Source organism: Boleophthalmus pectinirostris, unplaced genomic scaffold (genome assembly GCF_026225935.1).
Source record: "Boleophthalmus pectinirostris isolate CB_2022bp ecotype Guang Dong unplaced genomic scaffold, ASM2622593v1 HiC_scaffold_12, whole genome shotgun sequence".
NCBI lineage: Eukaryota > Metazoa > Chordata > Actinopteri > Gobiiformes > Gobiidae > Boleophthalmus > Boleophthalmus pectinirostris.
In genome coordinates, this window is record NW_026571018.1 from 24,504,534 (window position 1) to 24,524,749 (window position 20,216).

General features: G+C 37.8%; 1 protein-coding gene across 1 annotated transcript; it reads right to left on the reverse strand.

Annotated features, from left to right (window-relative positions):
• Window positions 1-468: 468 nt before the first annotated feature.
• Window positions 469-19,868, reverse strand: LOC110158573 (uncharacterized). The gene is made up of 36 exons (XM_055148245.1): window positions 19,696-19,868; window positions 19,333-19,530; window positions 19,078-19,263; window positions 18,826-19,005; window positions 18,328-18,417; window positions 18,104-18,243; window positions 17,115-17,271; window positions 16,913-17,038; window positions 16,738-16,833; window positions 16,517-16,654; window positions 16,251-16,360; window positions 15,995-16,127; window positions 15,792-15,924; window positions 15,603-15,673; window positions 15,379-15,470; window positions 15,156-15,285; window positions 15,026-15,075; window positions 14,776-14,951; window positions 13,785-13,807; window positions 13,488-13,688; window positions 13,127-13,318; window positions 12,886-13,059; window positions 12,699-12,782; window positions 12,481-12,620; window positions 12,141-12,288; window positions 11,939-12,064; window positions 11,772-11,861; window positions 6,613-6,747; window positions 5,996-6,102; window positions 5,793-5,919; window positions 5,534-5,666; window positions 5,385-5,455; window positions 3,066-3,166; window positions 2,863-2,995; window positions 2,750-2,799; window positions 469-2,667 (listed from the first exon to the last, which is right to left on the reverse strand). Exons 1-36 carry the CDS (start codon window positions 19,748-19,750, stop codon window positions 2,491-2,493), a joined length of 4,473 nt encoding a protein of 1,490 aa, XP_055004220.1. The 5' UTR covers window positions 19,751-19,868; the 3' UTR covers window positions 469-2,490.
• Between the last annotated feature and the right edge of the window lie 348 nt (window positions 19,869-20,216).

Consider the following 20,216-nt stretch of genomic DNA (forward strand, 5'->3'; position numbering starts at 1 on the left):
TGTTCAGATTCACTGAACTGTATTTTTCCTTGGACCATGACTAAATGAGATACTACCCATTTGCCTTCCACAAGAGATATATCACATTAAAGCACAAACTCACTCAAATCTTTGCACGAGTCATTTTTCTGCTAATTTCCCAGCATTTTGACAACATTTGACAAAATTTTGACTAAATCTTTGCTCGTTTTTTGTACTTTTAAAAACTTTATATGTTGTCAGGCAGGCACCACAGGATATAATCACAAACTGTATAAATAATGTGGACTCGCTGTAACCCAACTGGTGCCACATATATATTTTTATACTGCTTTCAGTCTGGAAAGAGCTGACCAAATTGATCTTGCCAAACTGAGCATTTGCCTCTAATGGCTCAATGTAGTTAGCATACAAGTTCAATCACTGACCACTGAAATGTCCAGAAGCATCAGAGAATGAAATGACTCATTGCTTAAAGCAATAACGGTCTGCATGTTCATCATTTATTGTCAGGCGTTTTCAACTATGCAATAACACAAGTCAACACAAATCTTTTATGTTTTGAAAAGTAATTTAGTATCATTAATTTCATATCAGACATGATACATTTTCATCACCATATTAGTATATTTAAAGGTGCACTATGTAACTTATGTGGTCACATATGGTGTACGGCCGGCCACCTGCTTATGGATGTTATAGATTTCCTTGGAATGATCCACAGTGTTGCACTGAACTGGCACCATCAGGTTATGTTACAGGTCAGATCTAAGGAGACACTGCTCATAAGTATGACTAGTTTTATATTATGTTTTGCAATTAAAATACCAAATACAAAATAGAGTTTAATGGCACATATTTTTAAAGCAATAACATCTTCAGGTGGCAGACCCCCCTCCATTAAAGTTACACAGTGTGCCTTTAACATGGATTGTTACATCAACTATTGGTGCTGTCAAACACCAAAACACTGCATTCTGTTAGCCGTAAAACATTACAGTGGTTGTAATGATCGCAAATCTAAACATGCTGTAGTCTGGCTCACAGGTGCTATACATCATTCAGTATGAAATATATTGCTTATAAATGGTGACAGCTTCTTGTATCGTCTACATAATTTCATACTTCAGGCCGGATCAGCAGTGGCCTGTGATGCACGAGTCTCAGCTTTTCTAAGCACTACTGAAGAGAAAGAGAGGATGTATGCACTTCTTAATGGTAGTAATTTCTAAAATGGCCCTAACGGTTGATTTAAAGCTGGAGGAGAGACAGATCAGGCTGAGTTTAACAGCGAGATGCTTCATCAGGAATATGCTGCGTGTGCTAACAGTGAATAGAGGGGCGTGTGCAGCTGTAGTGGGCGGGGTATCTTCATTAGCCTATGTATACTGTCTGCTGCTCTAATCAGTTTACCTATAACAAAGTGGTTTCAGTCAGGGAGCTGGAAAATGCAGTCGGGAAATTGGGGTCAACACTCCCAACAATAACAGTTAAGACAAAGAGGTAACCCAGTCTTCCACCCCGATCCAATAACAAATAAATCCCGTTTTAAATTTCCTCTTTGTTTACGACGTCGCACTATAGCAAAGGGTTCATTCAATTAGACCCTCTCCCATTAGTCCTTCCTCTTATACAGACCGTCTACTCCATCCACTGGCTCCATTTATCCCAATTAGTTAGTTAGTGAGTAGCCAGAGGAGTGCACCCGTGGGACCTTGCCCTCACAGATTGGGGGTATCAGGGAACACCCATCTTGAAAATTCACCTCTTCACTCTGCTATATGACATTTAGCCAATAGCCATTGCTTGGAAAATCGCTTTTTATCTATATTTTCATTAAGTTAAAGGCTGACAGTCCTCAAGAGCAGATCATACAGTGTTAACATCATCTGTTATAAGTCCTCTGTAGACCATTTCTTTGGTATGTAAAATGACAATAAATGACAAACTCAGTTCATTTCCATCGGAAGGCTCGAAAGAGGTAGCAAACCTAATTACACAAGACAAAAATGCCCAGCAAATGCAATTGGAATAGTCTGTGTTGGCATGTGTCCAGATGGAGAGCCTGCATTGCGTAGACCAGATCAGGGAGGCTGACCCAAGGGAATCGCACCATCAGCAGAGTTCTGAGCCATAAAAGACTTTGGGAGTAGTAATTTTGTAAGTAGACTTTGAAAAATGTACATGAAGTTTTCTTGAGAAATACTGTATAGGCTATTAAAATGCAAGGATTGGATTTTTAAACAAGAACTATTATAATAGCAGCTTGAAGAATTTTCAGAGTTGTCTGGTATAATATATGGTATTTTTATTGCTAGACATAATTTAGCAGTGGTAATTGTATTTCCTATTTAATGCATTGTTTGATGTTTAATTTCTTCCAGATTTTTTTTTTTTCCCCATTTACATTTCCGACAGTTTTGGACTCAAACTTTGGATGGACTCAAATGGAATAGCTTCAAGATGCATATAGTCAGTTAATATGGAAAATTATGAATTGTAATAAGTAGCCTAGTCTACAAATAAAAGTGGCACATAAGGTGCTGTTTCATTCCCAAGAATAGATTTGAGAAACGGCACAACTTTAAAAAGATTAATGTGAAAGTCTCTGGAATCCTCATCAGAAGCAACAAGTCTATTAAATTTGCAATCCGGCATTAATTTGGTGCCCCAACTCACCAGTGCCACCTGTGAGAGGAAACGTATCATATAATCTAGAGTAAACATCAGTATCATTCTGTATTCTGTATTTTCACGAAGAGAGACTAACCTGAAATGTGCGACTCATGTAATTCTTAAACAGAGCACCTCCAGAGTCACCTATAACATAATTATCAGAACCAAATATTTAAGATACAAAATCATGTATAATAAATTGCTTACCTGTGCATGCTATTTTATCTACAAATTCATGTCGACCTCCAGTGCAGAGAAAGTTATCTGTCACAACCTCTGTCACTGTGATGTTTTGGGGAATCTTAGGATTCGTCTTCGCTTTCATGATGCACCCGAGTCTCTTAGGATCCAGAAGATTTAGATGAATGCGCGAACAACAGCTTCATTACAAGGATAAAAATCATACTTACATCGTCACCTAGCTTCACACGTGCTTGCTTTTCTTGAACTTGATCTTTCTTTCCTTTTGTCAGAAACGTTACTCGTTCTTTGTTCCTTAGAAGAAAATTCTCTGCACAAATACAGTATGAAAAAACACTGAAAAATCACAGCACAGTGACAATTGATACATTTGCAGTGACATCATCCTTGGGGTGTTCTACATGTATTTCTAATGGTAGAATGTTTATGAGTTACCATGGTGATACAATGCACATTTTAACCTGACCCCTTCCTGATGTGTGGTAGTATGTGCGGAGCTGAAGTTCAACTGTGTGTAAAAGTAAACTTGTAATGGACCTCTTCACACATACCCAAACAAGAAACGATAAAATAAATAAATCTTGACAGTTAGCCTGGAGGGTATTCTACGAAGTGAAATAAAGCGAAAGCCTGACTTATTTGGACAATCCAGGCTTATCAAAGTCTCAGTTCAGTACCACCAATGTGACTGACCACATAGCAATCCCACCACTCTTAGCTGCTACTCCGCCCCGACACGTTTTTTTCTGTGGATGTTGTTGCCATTGCCCCACAAAGCACCATGGTCAAAAACCTCGCCCTTCTCCTTCTCACTCCCCTACTTAAAACAAATAAGCTGTACATGTTCTGGCTCCGGTATGACAGCAACTTTAAAACTGCCACATGCTCAATGCTAGCGTCCATGTTTAGGCTACTTCCGTAAACTTCGTCATGTCCTCCAATGCACATATGGGACATTTTTGGGGTATTTAAAGTTCACACTGGAGATCACATACAAATCACATTTAATTGAAAATGTGAACAATCACACAAAAAAATCGAATTTCACAAAAAAATCCAAATTGAGCATTAAGCCCTGCAGTTTGAATGTAGCTTTAGAGTGTGATGATTACCACTACATGTGTAAAGTTATGCACTGTTATAAAATAATAAAGGCAGAACCTGCTTTCTCTCTCCTGCATGTCAAAGCGGCCAGGCATTGCGGCTACCAGCTAAAAATTAAGCATGTCTCTCGTGTGTCTTTGCTATCTTGGTGAGCTATCAGTACACCACATTCCAAATTATTATGCAAATTGTGTTTAAGTGTCATAAAGGTATTTTTTTTTTTGTTTTCCAGTGAAACTCGAGGATGGTATTGTGGCTCTTTGGGTCAGTGAAATGAATCTGAAAAAAAAAACCCTGTGTGACCCTCTACATAGGGTTAACATGGGAATTGCTTTCGCAGCACGTGCTGCGTTCATTGTGAATGTACCTTAATAAAGCCTCACACAAAGCAGAGCCTACAGTTAGCATCACAACCCCAGGAAATGTTGATGACATCAGTTGCAATGTATGAATTGTGTCTGAACAATTGTATGAGTCATAATGCATCTTGCGTCTGGATTTCAACATTTCTTGGTGAGAGATCACCAATCACAGGCCACACACAATTAGTGTTTGTAATCCATATTATAGGCCAGGGGTGTCAAACTCATTTTGGTCCGGGGGCCTTATCCAACCTACAGCCTACCTCCAAAAGGGGCCGGATCACAAAACTCATGGCATATATACCCCAAAAATAGCAATAAGTTCAAATATTTGTGCAGAGAAATTCAAATCTATTACAAAAATCTTTTTTTAATTAATTAACTCTTTCTTTTACAAAATATTATAATATTATTAACAACCTGAAACTCTAAGAAAAAATGCAATTTCAGCACATTGTTTTAACATCGGTGTCCGCTTTTCTCATTTTTGACATTTTGCTGATGAAGGTGTGGTCAACAGTCAAACAATTCTCCTTTAAGAACGTTTGGAAAGTCTTCAATTGTGCTGCTCTGGTGGGAGGCAGCCACGCACAGAGGCGCGGGAGACGCTATGCTAAGTGGCGCAGAAAATTACCAATATTTTAAAAGATAATATAATTAGATAATATAATTTTAATATTTTTGTAGAAAATCTGCCGAGGGCCAGATTAAAGGTCTTAAAGGGCCATATGTTTGACACCCCTGTTATAGGCCAACTTTTGTTGAATTTCCAGACCATCTAAAGAAGCATGTGGCTATGTATCTGCACTTATGTAGCATATTGTGTTACCATGGTTACAGTGTTCTCCAATGGGCCTGTAAAAAAGCATGTGACTTTGTTCAGTTGTTTTCACATTTTAGTCCGACCCCAGTACACACTAGATTTAGTTCTGTTTACTTCACTTTTTGGTTCAGAATGCATGCTACTGTTGGATTCAAAGCTTGGGTGTGAATGCCCTTTTATGTCAACCTAGATAGTGTCAGTGTGAAAACCATCTAAAACACGGTAACAGGGGGGCTTACCTTGCTCTTTGCAGGTTAAATTCTGTCTTAATGCTGTATTAGTCTCAACTGTGCAAGGAATACAGATTGGTCTAAAAAATTTTTTTTGTTTTCATCAGTAAAAGGAAAAAAGAGGGTATTAATTATAAAACCAGATATAGAATTCACACCTCAGTGAAATGGTGATTGGAGCATCTACCACAAGTTCGATGAGAGCCACGTCATAGTCATAAAACTCTGTCACATTTTGGTCAGTTTTAGCATAAAGGTTGTAATTTGGATGTATGTGGATATGATGAGCCTCTGCAACAAAGAGTAAAGCAGTTACAATAGACCACAATCCTCACTATAAAGTAAGCAATGTGTATTTCACTTCATGTTGAACTTGACAGAACTTCTAAATTATTCACTGTATTTGTGTTACATTACCTAATGTAGGGCCATCTGTCCCCTCCACTGTTACACTGCTGTTTTTATTTTTGAAGCAATGGGCTGCTGTTAAAATGAAACGAGGAGAAACCAGAGAGCCAAGGCAATATGATGATTTTCCATCAGTCTAAAATTACAAAGACAAAAACTAATAGCAATGATAATACACTAATTGATTATTAGATATGGACATTTAAAATTACCAATACTGTGATATAAATGACCCAGGGATACTTTTTCCTTATGTCTTTGCCTTCCAGATAGCCATAGTCTTGGTGAAGCCCACATAAGCCCCTTACATCTGACTCATCTGTGTGTGGTAAGAAAACAGTAATGACAATGTAACTTTCTGAAGGTGGAGCACAACAACAACAATAACAGGAGTAAGTTTTATGCCATAATGTGAAGGATCATACCCAAAGGAACAACATTTCCATGAAAACAAGCATGAGGAGACCCTTCTCCGGGCCAAAATATGGTCTATTTTTATCTAAAAAGTTACATACTGTGGCTTTAAATTAAGTAAACAAATTTCTGAAATTAAGTGAGCTGTTGTAACACTTACATTTTGCAACTATGGGATAAATAAAGATACAATCATTATCTTATAATCAGATTTAGTTTTAATATTCTTCTAAAATGTTACACTAGCTGCAAATGTACAGAAGTAAGAGAGGAAACTATTTTTTAATGAATAAATGTGTTTGTTTGGTGTGAGGTTTTGCTACGTTTGATGAAATACGGAGTTAAGACTGTAATTTCAAAACATAATTATAACTTACTCCAAAAATAAATACATACAAATAAATATGGTACTAACCAATTATCTCATCAAAGGTCTGCTGTAAATCTTCCACATTACTGAGTTTGTAATAATGTGAATTGCCTGTTCCAACGGTGAGAGGTTTCAAATTGTCATCGTGAATCTGAGCACCGATGCCAAAAACATAAATGTCTGTATCAAGAAAAGTCAAAATGTAATTTCTCAGCTGCATTTAAACATTATACAATTGTACTGTTATATAGTTAATTATTCAAATTGTATACATTAAATTTAACTTATTAAAGCAGGTCTGAACAAATGGGAATGGGAACAATACCAATTCACTTTCAGTTCTTACTTGGGACTAATATTACCTTGATTTAGTTTTGGTTTAGTTTGTTTAAAGGTAATATTAGTCCCAAGTAAGAACTGAAAGTGAATTGGTATTGTTCCCATTCACATTTGTTCAGACCTGCTTTAATAAGTTCAATTTATACAGTACACAGTTGTACTGTTATATAGTTAATTATTCAAATTGTATACATTCAGGAATTTGACCTGATCCCACATTAGCGTAAGGCTGAGGCCAGGTATCAGGGTTCAGAGCGTCTGGCTGTGAGTGGAGAGACTGCGGAGAATAGTGCTCTTGTTTGTGTGTTTAGTTAGGATCCTGTTCTGGACTATTTTTCACTGTTTGGTGATGTATGTATGTAGGAATAACATAAGTAGATGTTCTGTAAAAATAAGTTTTCTGTCTGCCTTTCCTTTACCGTGTTTCTGCTGTTATTGGCTTAATTGAGGTGTGTGTTCCTTGTGCTTCAATAAGTGTTCTGGTGTTCATTGATGGTTATACAGAGCTGCTCTGTGTCAGAGCCTGTGCTGAAATTAGCTCGCTGTTGGAGTGGCAGCGTGGCTTTCAACATTCATTTCAGTATCTCACAAATCCCTGACTGGCTGGAGGACTTGACGTATGCTCCGCAGGGGAGGTGGGACTTCCTCCTGATATAAGATCATCCCAGCATGTCTTTAGTCTTTCAACTCATCTGACTCTTAAAAGCTTTTACCCTCAGATGGTGAGTGGCTAATGAGATAGCTTATCTGTTCAAAGGGAGAGCAAATCACTCTGCCATTGAACGCTTACCTATTCCACTAATTCTGAGGTAGCAGGTCTGTCCCCAAACAGCTGCTGTATTAGTTCCTTCTTCTAACTTGGAGCTAAAACTTTGCCAAGTTCTCTTCACCATGAGAAGGAAGCACTTATGAAGGCTTGCAAGTATGAACGTAAAATTGCCGGTGCAGACAGTCTGCGCACAGTGCCTTGGGCTGCTGCATGCCTAGGACGCACTAGCATCCCCAGTATCCTATGAGTACTGTGCCTACCTTTCATTGAAAACCCACTGTTGGAGACTCACGCACCAAGTGAACCTGACAGAAGCGGACCCTGTGCTAGGGGCAACAATTCCCACGCCACAAGCAAAAAGAATCCCTGGGTGATCATCCTTTTTTTGATCCTGACGAGCTGATGACCGGACTCGGTGCCGGGCAGTTTAGCCTACAATAGAGCGTCTTTGACTCTGATGACAAGCGCATCAGCCTCCCTTTGGAGGAGAATGAGGCGAATGTGGAGCAATTCACTCTCAACCACGCCGCAAGGCATGGTAGTGGAACCGCATCAGGCAGCGACACAAGATCCGTCTGCCGGGCAGGACTTGCATTAAGTTGTTAGAGAGCAGAACACGAGGTCCCACTGCAACGGCAGAAGGCTACCAGCAGCCAAAACCTTTGCAAAGCAACTCTTGCCAGTGTTCCCAGAGTGCCTGGAGGAAGCCTCTTGGTCCTGCAGCAATCCGCTCACCATCAAAATTCCTGCCCAGGGAGTGGGCTGCTCTCCCCTCCAAATCAGACTGTTTTCAAACTAAGCGAACAGAGAAGAGATACAAAGGAGTTGCTTCCTCAATGAGAGCGTTGCTGCTATTAGCCTACCAGGCAAAACTGCAGGATTACATGTCCTCTTCAATGACATCTGAGGAGTGGGATGACCTGTGCATGGTCACTGATCTCTGCTTCCATCTGCACCGTTCAGGCATGTGGTCGAGCTATGGGTGTGATGGTCACACAGGAGAGGGCCAGATGGCTCAACCTCTTCAGCCTTCCCCAAAGAGACAAGACCCAGCTCCTGGATGTCCCTGTGGACCCAAAGGGCCTGTTCAGGTCCAATGTTGCTGCACTGCAACAACAATGTGAGGATAAGAAGCAAAAAGATGAAGTTCTATGGCTGTCTCTCCAGAAAACAGCTTCCATGTTCATCTGCCTTGCCTTGTGGGTTTGGCCGCTTTGAGGTTAAATTTATCCCCTACGGGTCTTCCAGACAACGTCATTGCCACCATTCAAAGCACCAGAGCTTCCTCTACTCATAGTGCATGGGAAACAGTGCACGTTTGAGGAGTGCTACATAAACATGGGCTGCGATGTTCTACAGAGCCCCATGCCCATCATTTTGACGTTCCTCAAGAGTCTACTGGACAAAGGGCTAGCTTTCTCCTCCATTGAAGCATACTTAACTGCTATTTTGGCTTGTAACATTGGGTTTCGAGATAGTCAGATAGACAGTCAGCTAGCACCATCTTGTCTGTGCAGTTATGAAGGGCACACATAGTGCTGTCATGCGCTAAAAAAAAATTGAGAGATTAATTAATTATGATCTGTAATTAATTAATCTAATTAATCTAATTTTAATCTCACCTAAAAATTGCTGAGAAAAGCCTTCAATTTGAGGTATTTTCATTTAAATTCATTATTACATTATTGTGGCAGATCAAAAGACTGATATAGAACAAAAAAAAGTGACTTGATAAAGTCATTTATTGTTTAACAAATCTCTCCAAACTGGTTGTTGAGCCCAAGTCTCCATGAATAAGAAACTGTTTGCTGTAAAGTAGCAAAGACGAGGAAATCTGAACATAATAACCTTTGTCTACTTAAAGACAATAAAAAGTCCAGTCTTTCCTTAACCATATTAAAAATATTATTGATAGAGAAATGCTTTATATATGAGATCACTGGTTTTAGTCCTTGTTTTAGTCCTGGTTTAGACCTGCTTTAGTCCTACTTTAGTCCTAGTTTAGTCCTGGAATGGATTAATCCTGGTTTTAGTCCTGGTGTTATTTCTGGTTTAGTGCTGGTTTAGTCCTGGTTTAGTCCTGGTTTAGACCTGGTTTAGACCTGGTTTTAGTTCTGGTTTAGTCCCGGTTTAGTCCTGGACTGGATTAGTCCTGGTTTTAGTCTTGGTGTTAGTTCTGGTTTAGAGGCGCACAGGAGGAAGCGCGGTTTACGCAGCGTAGCGAGAAAACACGATCCACACGCGGCTCACTGGAGCACGTCGGTGTCCGCGCAGTAACTACGGAAAGAAACGTGGTCCGCGCGTTCTCAGGTTGATGACGATGATGAAGGTGTGTGTTTGTTTGTGTGTGTGTGTGTGTTTGTGTGCGTGTCCCCTCATGTGGCAGGTCACTATAGGACAGTAGTGCAGACATCATGAGCCTATGCAGGTTGTTTTCACCAGTGACATTTAAGTTGTAGGCGATTTTATATTTGTTATTTTCTTTTATATTTCACGTCGGGAGAATAATTTCCAAGACACGAATGTGTTTTTACCTGTGCACTGCTGACTCTGTTCTACTGGCTCTTCGACCTCGTCCATTGTGCGACTGACGCCGCAAATGTGAACATGATGTTTACGTCGCTCTTACTGCGCGCGTTTTGTGTGGGTTTCCGGCAATGAGTGGGATTACCGAAATAAAAAAATGTATAAATGTGTTTTGTGTGTGTGTGTGTGTGTGTTGTTGTTGTTGCCCCAACAACACATAAAAACAGGTTTTATAATAAAGCAACTCGCATACAGAAACACTAAAGTTAGAGATTAAAAATGAGATTAACGCGATTAAAAAACATAACGCGCTAAATATGACTGTAATTAATTAATCGCAATTAACGCGATAATTTGACACCCCTAGCTTTAGATCAGTTTCAAAGAGCCTGGTTGCTCCATGGGATTTGACAATAGTGCTGAATGCTCTGACTCTCCCCCTATTCGAACCGCTGCATCAGGTGGAGCTGAAATGGCTCTCCTTTAAGTCGGCTTTGCTGCTGGCTTTAGTGTCTGCAAAGCTTGTGAATGACGTCCATGCGGTGTCTGTCAACACATCATGCTTGCAGTTTTTGAGGGGGAATTCTAAGGTTTTACCCTGCCTTTATGTCAAAAGTCTTTAATCCAACTTTATTATGCCTCCCCATTGAGCTGTCTGTAGTCTTTCCTCTGTCTACTTCAGAGGATCATCAGCGGCTCTATGTGCTCTCCAGTGTGCGCCCTGTGCATTTATATGGACAGGAGTGCTTCATTTCGGGGAACTGAGCAGTTGTTTGTGTCTTGGGCTCCACCTCATCGGGCTAAGCTTCTCACCATAAACAGTGTTTGTCCCACTGAATAGTGGAAGCTATTACTGCAACTTATGACAGCAGTGGGCTGCATCTTGGGCAATGTTCCAAGGCACCTCAGTGGAAAAGATCTCTGTGGAAGCAAGCAGGGCTACACCTCACACCTTTGCCAGGTTTTACAGACTGGATGTCACTGTACCCTCACTATCTTTCACCAGATTGCTGTTCTTGCCTTGAGCTCGAAGAGTGTGCTTACTTAGGCTAAAATGGAGATGTGCCAGGATATGATCTTATAGCAGGAGGAAGTCCCAACTCCCTTGTAGAGCATATGTCACATCTTTCAGACAATCAAAGACTGGTGTAGTGTTATAAGGCTTCTGGGTCAGCAGCCTGGAGAGCTGTCCCATATATGAGATACTTCACTCATGTTTCAGAGAACTGGGGTTCATTTCTTAACCTTATAATTGTAAAGTTTGATATATAGTTTATGTAATATACATTTTTATTCCTTTGTTTTGTGTAGAACCACACTTCTGCCATTCCTGTGGATTGTTAATAAATGTCATCATTCAAGCTCAAGTTTTTTGCAAATCTACATTGGCTTAAGGGACCTTATTCAGTATATTCAGGGACCATGCTTTTGAATGTAAACAAAGCCTGAAAACGACTTATTTAAGCTAATTGGGTTTTATGGCTATTAAGCTCTGTTTGAGTTTTCTTCTTTGAAAGGAGCTAAATAAATAAACTTGACTTTCTTCCTTAGAATTTTTTAATGTACTTACCAAGGTGTTCCTGTCTTGTCTGTGGTTGCTCCATATAAACCAGTGACTTAATTTTTTCAACCGATGGAGCACCTCCGGTATTATAACCACCTGTAATCAAGTCATAAATCATGCCACAATGATATTTCTTATTATAATAGTTATATAATATTATTAAAATACATTACCATCTGTGAACAAAATGATTACATGCTTATGTTCAGTAAAGTCTGAGGTCCGTCTCTTGATAACAGACATTTTTTCCAAAATTTTTCCAAAAACTGCATTGAGATTGGTTCCAACCTTGTCTGTTTCTTTAAAACAATCCACCATACATCAGTTCCAGTTTCTCATCATCATAGGAAACTGTGTGTGTTTCCTCTGACTTACCTTCTAGTTTATACTTTTCAAGCTCCTTCAATAATTTCTCCATTGATGGTTTGTTAGTCCCATAGAAATCAAGAATGTTAATAGCTGTGTGGATCTTGGAGGAGAAGAAAATAACTTCATAGTTTGGATACACAGAGAAGACTTCGATCTATGGACAAAAACATCACATTAGAATGACATAGCTATAGTTACACAAACAATAGCAGATACATGTTATAACACTATATTTCCATCACAAGCACCTTGTTAATGTTGCTGTGATTTTGTCATTAGTTTCTCAATATTTGTGGCAAATGGTGCATGGAGTCAAAAGGCAGTGTACGTACAGTTTTTGGTTTACCTTACGAATAAGCGTTATTATTGCTTCTTTGGCACTTTCGAAATGATCCTCATCGATGCTCTCAGAGACATCCAATGCAATGAAAATATTCAGTGTCCCTTCTCGTCTTAATGTGAGTGACAGGCCTTTTTGTGTTTCATCTGAGAAAACCAAATCACAGTGGGATGCACATACTTGTTTAATGGCAGTTTTGATATTTAAATAATGATAATACTTACTAACTAAATTTGAGGTAAGGGAATTTTTTATCCCGCCACCAAATGCCTCTGTAACTTCCCACGGTGAATCATATGTATATTTGTCTGCCAAAAACATACATATTAAAAATCTAATAATAATATGAAGCAAGTTATCTATCAAGAAACATGTGAATTTTAGTATTGACTGATGAAGTACAGATCTTACAGTAGCAGGCTGTCTCTCTTCCACTCCACTGGCCATCTATCTGACACTCTCTTTCCTCTGAGCCAATCAAAATCATGTTGCTTCTGCATTTGAAAATCACTTTATCTCCAATTTCAAAGCTGTTTCCGAACCTCATGCCACCAGGTGGGACACCAGGATCAGCACAATCTCCTGCTGCAAAATGTTATGGAGGGTTCATATTAAGAATAATATAAAGGGAAATAATGACAATGACACTTACAGTCTTGTCGACAAACTGGATTTGGCCCACTCCATTTCCCATTTACCAAACACGTGCGCCGGAAAGGACCATGTAAAGTGTATCCCGAGTAGCAGTGATAAGTAATTTTGCTTTTATAATAATACTTATTTTTTTCATTTATTGGCAAAGTATGTCCATTTTGGAGAACCGTTGGATCTGGGCATTCAACCTCTTGAAAAAACAAAGCCCATGAGTAAAATAAAGCAAAGCAATCCACTGATATTGTGTTTAAGGGATGTAACAAAATGTAATTAACCAAAGTACTTAAATGTATACAGATTTGATTATACTTTAACAGATATCGTGAATTGCTAGCCATACAACTTTGTTCTTTACTCACTTTTGCATCTTGGTTTTGATTCTGGTTCAGGAGTCCACTGGTGGTTTAGTTGACATCTATAGGAAAGTTCAGGATAGGCGTAGTAGCCCGTGGGACACTGGTATTGGAGAATGCTGCCCACATTTAGTCCATTTGTCAAACTGAAATTAGTACCTCGAATCGTCATCCCATTCATTGAGCAGTTGCACCAAACTACATCTCCTAAGCACAGTACAGATATTGTAACAAAATGATGGACTCTGTTAATATTAGGCCAAGTTTGGTATTCGCCTCTTTGGAATACAGACTACTTTGAGCCCTTGACTTTCATACACTGACCACTGCAGACCAAAAAATAACCCTAATAGTTTCAGAAGAAGCTGTGACAGTTTTCTAGCAATTAGTGTAGATAATAGACACGAATTCTAATCTTTTTAATTAAACTTGATACATCTGATTGTCCATTGTAACTGTAGAAACGTACCTTTTAAAAGAATGCATAAAACTGCCACAAAACAAGTCCGGTGAATAAAAAATAACATTCTGATCTTTTACTGTTAATATCCTTGTGTCTCAGGATGAACTGTGATAGTAAAAGTTAAAACAAATGAAGTCCTCCCACTTGATTACTTATTAACTAAACTACAAACAAATATAAATCAATGAGGCTTCTTAATACAACACTGACTACTGTGCAATTTAAAGTTCTAGTTATCCAACCCCATGTCTATTTGCTACCAGTAAAGGATTGGCAACACTCCCACTGAACCCCAAGCCATTCCAGACTCCATAACTGAATGTGGTGGGTCTTATGAATTATGTCAAGGCCTCTAAACTAAATTAGAATATATAAAAAACAAATTATTCATAATAAAATTACGAGACAGTTATTCTATCTGAAGACATATTAACAATACTCCAGTGGTAATCAGGATTGAAAAATCTAGATTTCTTAATTTCTACTAACATTGGACACAATATGGTTAGTGCACACCAATGCTCAGGTGAGGGCCCTGGAAAATAAAAAAGGCCTAGTACTTTTAAACAGTGATTTTACCTCTTGGAATTGCATGTGATTGTGTTACATCTAAATACACTGTGTAACTGAGTATATTTGGCCTCACAATGTCTTAAAAATGACAAGATTTTCTTCAAAAACTTAACATATGTTTTAATTAAAAAGGCATTGCAGCATCAATACATACATTAACATAAATGCTCTAACTGCAGAGAAAAAAAATCTACATGATTGTTAATTTTAAAATGAACAAATATAACTTCATTTGGAGTAATTTGAGAAAATGCTTGCTAGTCCACAAATTCAATTGGTGCATAATTCTGATCTGGTTTGCCAAGAATGGATTTAAGAAAAGGTACAGCTTTGAACAGATTAAAATGAAAATCTCTTGAATCTTTGTCTGAGTCCACCATTCCATCCTGATTACATCTGGCCATGACCTTATTTCCCCAACTGACCAAGGCGACCTAAATAAAACATTTGGTTACTTGTGATAATATTTGTTCCATTTGGTTTACTTACTGTTAAAAGAAATACTCACTTGTATTGTCCGATTTAAGTGATTTTTAAACACAGCGCCTCCAGAGTCACCTAAAATAAATATGTATTACATGGTCAAAAATACTTTAACTGTGTACTTTATTATTGTCATTTTCTTTGCATTGATTTACCTCTGCATGCTATTTTGTCTACAGCTGGAAATTCCCCTCCGCTGCACAAGAAGTTTTCGGTCACAGCCTCAGTCACGTTGTTGGTTTTGATGCCGGGTGCCATGAGTGCTTTAACTATGCAGGAGTCCCTCTACAAAAATAAGTTACACTACATTTAAGTGACAACAGTACAAAAGCTGTTGAGTAATTAAAACAAAAAACAAAACAAAAAAAACATACATACATTATTACCAAGCTTTATGTGGGCATATTTTTCCCCAAGATTTTTCTTAGTCAAAAAGTTAATTCTTTCATTGTTTGTTATCAGCAACTGTTCTATATTTAATGAGAAAATATAACATATATATAAAACACAGAAAATTAAGGTGAACATAAACTGAACATTACAAGGAAATAAGGATTAAGTAGGCCTATATAAATGTTTTATTCTTGTGTGAGGACACATGCCTTGCTGCTCACAAGTTAAAGTTTGTCTTAATGCACCATTTGTTTCCTCAGTGCATGGCAGGCAAATTGGTCTGAAAATAAAAGTTACAATTTATTAAGATCTGTTATTTCAAAACCATTTGACTCCTTTTTAAATTATATTAACAATCCATGTCACTCTCCACAATTAAGAGACAAATGATGGCTAACCTCAATTTCACAGAGATGCCAACATCTTTTTGGAGTTCGACGAGAGCCACATCATAATCATAAAACTCCTCAATGTCCTGATGCTTTTTGGCTGATATATTATATTTTGGATGCATGTGGATTCTTGCAACATCTGTAAGAGTCAAGGCATTTCATTGAAATGCAAATGCAATGCAAATGTGTACATATTATATTATTTATACCTAGCTGCTGGCCATCTTTTATTTCCACTTTGATTTTTTCTATTAAATTATCAACTGTGAAACAATGAGCTGCTGTCAATACAAAACGAGGAGAAACCAAGGAGCCCAAGCAATATGATGTCTTCTCATTGGTCTAAAATGAAATTAAACATTGTATAAGGTAATGTAAACATTTGTAATAATAATCATATGAATAATAGGTAATAGTAAATTAAATATGAAAGAACAAAGTAAAAGTAAAAAGTAATTAATTCACCATAACAGAAACAAACATGACCCAGGGATATTTCTTCCTTTTTGTCTCAAGATTATACATATCGCCATGTTCTCTATGGAGACCGCATAAGCCTATTATGTCTTCTTCATCTGCAACATTCAAAATTAAACCATTATGGAAAACATTTCATAATTGTGTTCTACAAATAAACTTATCTAAGCATGTGTCTGCCCTAGCATTATTCTTTACGTCTAATAGTTATAAAATATTGAATAAATTATACTCAGACATGGACATATTCTCACTTATAATCTCATTAAAGATTTCATGCAGTTCTTCCTCATTTTTTAATCTGAAGTAATGCCGCTGTTTTTCTGGCCCAACTGTGAGTTTCATCAGGTTGGCATCATAAATTTGCGCTCCAATGCCAAAAATATAAATATCTGAAACAAATAATACAGATATATACACAAATATTGTGCTAAACAACAACATTATTAATAAAACAGTAACATTTTAAACTTACCAAGATGTTCTGCTCTTTTCTCTGGTTGGCCCATTAAAATGTCAGCCTTAATACCTTCAACAGTTCTAAGGGGTTTGCCTCCCATGTTATATCCGCCTGTTAATTGTACAAATAAAGCACAGAAAACATTTGGAGCAGAGGCATAGATATAAGAGAAAATATGCATTTGCATTACCATCTGTAAACACAATGATGACATGCTGATGCTCTATAAAGTTAGGTTGTCGTTGTTTAATAATGGCCATTTTCTCCCGAATTTTCTCAAAGACCGCATTGAGATTAGTTCCAGCTTGGTTGCTTCCTTTTAGAACACACACACACACAGTTAAACACTACAAAAACATAAAAAGAAAGAACTTGTAATCCACATGACTTACTTTGAATCTTGAATGTTTTCAACTGTTGTACCATATCGGCCAAAATTGTATTGGACTTTTTATTTTTATCAAAAAAGGACAAGATATTTACAATTTCAATGGGTTTTGAGGAGAAGAAGATGATGTCATAATTAGGAGTCACTGAAAAGGATGCAATCTGTGAATTAAAAAAGATAAGTGCAAAATATTTTGTTAATGCACGTTACATTATTTTGGCTCACTCAAAGTGCTTTTGTGCACGATAATCAATGTATTTGCCAAGAAACACTGGCATCAAAAACAGGCCGTGGATAGCAGCCAAGCACAACTAATATATGCAGCCTAAGTGGTTTCCATTATAATGCAGTCCTACTGTACTAATCTTACTTGGCAATTATTATTTAACAACAAAATTAACTAGGACCTCACGATGTGCAAGTCACATTTGAACAAACTATGGTATTGATTAAATGCCCAGTCTAAATCATTTACAGATTACGGCTCCCCCAACAGCAAAAAAATTATGACTGCTAGCACAAAATAGGAAATATCAACTTATGCAGCATGAAGACATGACTTATTATTGACACAAACCAGGCATAGGACCAACAGAGTAATACAGAACAGTGGGGCGCCAGATGCAAAAACTGTTGTTGTGTCCTTAGGCAAGACACTTGACCCACATTGCCTAGTATGAAAGTGGTGTATGTGTGAGTGATGTTGGTGGTTGGAGGGACAGATGGTGCCGATTGGCATGGCAGCCACGCTTCTGTCAGTCTGTCCCAGGGCAGCTGTGGCTACAATAATAGCTTACCATCACCAGGTATAGAGTGAATGAATAATACTGAATAATGCTCTGTAAAGCGTCTTTGTGACATGTCTGTGAAAAGCGATATATAAATAAAGACTTACTTACTTAATTACTTACTTACAGAAAGGAAGGATATGGCATCTTATTTAGATTAACCATAAAATGTGTTTGTGTTCTTTGTTTAATGTGTATTACTTACCGCGTTAATAAGCGCTAATACAGCTTTTCTGGAATTTTCAAAGTGTTCTGAACTGATGCTCGAAGAGATGTCCAATGCAATGTAGATGTTGAGTGTCCCATTTTTGGTTAACTTGATTGATCTCCCTTCCTGTGTAACATCTGAAAATAAAATCAAAACATAATTGGGTGAGTAAAACAAGAGTTAGTGAATTCATTGCAAGAATACTTTCTATCAATACTTACTTATTTCGGCCTGTAAAGATGCAAAAGTGTTTTTGATTCCACTACCAAATTCATGTGAAACTTCGAGAGGGGTGTCATAGGTGTATTGGTCTGCAAGAAGAAAATTCTGCTTTAGAGGTTAAAAGCTGGACTTTGATAAGAATTAGAATAGAGATAGTAATCTATTAGCAAAAATGTCCAAATGCAGATATTAAAAAATAAACAATATTTGAGAAAGACTGATATAGGTAGATGCAGAGCATCAACTAAAAGTACAGCTCTTGAGGAGGGATTTGGTCTGCAGTCTTACAATATTAATACCCCTTTTTTGACAATAGAATGTAAGTGTAAGTTATTTATTTATTGTTACTAGTTAGGATGTAGAGCAAGACCATCCCTATGTGATTTTTTTTCAGTATCAATACCTCAGAGTATCTACTACAGTAACAAGTTTTAATATTGACCAGTATTTGGGTATTGCTTTCTTTGACAACCTCTGCTTGACTGTGCAGTTCTTACAGTAGCATGTTGGCTCTTTGCCGCTCCAGAGACCATCTTCCTGGCAGACTCTTTCCTCTGAGCCAATCAAGATCATTTTGTTGTCATTGCACGTGTAAGTCACTTTCTCTCCTATATCAAACAGGGTACCAGTCTTAGACCCACCCGGGGGGATTCCAGGATCAGGGCAATGGTCTCCAGCTGAAATCACGTTTACAGGTACAGCACACAAAAATAAAGAAGCATAAAAGGACCCTGAGTAAATTTACATACAGTCGCGACGGCACACAGGATGTGAACCACTCCATTTCCCAGTCTCCAAACAAGTGCGATGTGAGGGGCCAAACAGTTTAAAGCCCTCATAGCACTCGTATCTGATCTCATTTTGATAAATGTATCGTTCTTCACTGGGCCAGACATTGGCATTTTCCACAACAGTTGGATCTGGGCATTGCACCGCTATCAAACCAAGACAATGTGTATTATAATGTATTATTTAATTAAGATCAGAGTCATCATGTTACTCACGTCTACATTTCGATCTTCTAGGTGCAGGTTCCCATACGCCATTGTGGCTACAAACACGCACCAAGTGAGGATATGGGTAGTATCCTTCTTGGTCGCATTGGTATTTGAGTAAGCTGCCTTCTGCAAACTCGTTTGACAATGTGTAAGTTCCTCCTTCAATTTCTAAATTTTCTTCTCTGCAAAGACACCAAACGAGGCCTAAAACACAATAAATGTAGAAACAGAAATGTGAACACCTATTTTTCATCATATCCATATTTTGGTTGATGTTTGATTAATAACTTAAGTAACAATGAAATACAATCTGCTTAAAAAAATGAACTAAACTAAATTGAAATCACAAAATGTGTTAAACTTGCTTACCTTGATTGAAGAGACAAAAAAGTGCAAACCAGCCCCAGAAAACAGTAAATGCCATTTTGAATACTTCTGTTTCAAACAATGCTTTCAGATTTTAGCATTGCTTTCCATGCACCACTAAATAAGCTCCAATACTGAAAGTGATGAGAATTTTAGGTAACACTGTTACTGATTAACTGTATCACAAATAAAAAAGAAAAAAATCAATACAGAAATCAGAGCACAGGGGTTTTTCCCGAACCCGAATTTGTGAAACTGAGTAGAATGATGTGTTATAAAAATATTCAAAATAATAAACAGCTTAATTTTTGTGATGTTTTGTAACCCCCAAAAATCCAGTGGCAATGCAGCAATGATGTCTTTTCCCGCAATCTGTACTCTCAAAGCCAATAATAAAACACTTGATTGTGCAACTAAAACCAAAAACAAACTATTGCTTCATCGTTTCCCAAAAGCCAGTCACACAATTTGGCCTTCGCTATTGACAAACTGATTTGGTCATTGATAAAGCTGTCTCGACATAC

What these genes read in the sequence shown, in the direction of transcription:
- LOC110158573 (XM_055148245.1), bottom strand. Translation starts at nt 19,750, where the DNA reads ATGGCATTTACTGTTTTCTGGGGCTGGTTTGCACTTTTTTGTCTCTTC. An exon ending in AATCTTTAATGAGATTATAA is followed by an intron (nt 16,361 to 16,516) that starts GTGAGAATATGT and finishes TGAATGTTGCAG; the next exon opens with ATGAAGAAGACATAATAGGC. An exon ending in GACAAGACAGGAACACCTTG is followed by an intron (nt 6,748 to 11,771) that starts GTAAGTACATTA and finishes TTCTTGATACAG; the next exon opens with ACATTTATGTTTTTGGCATC.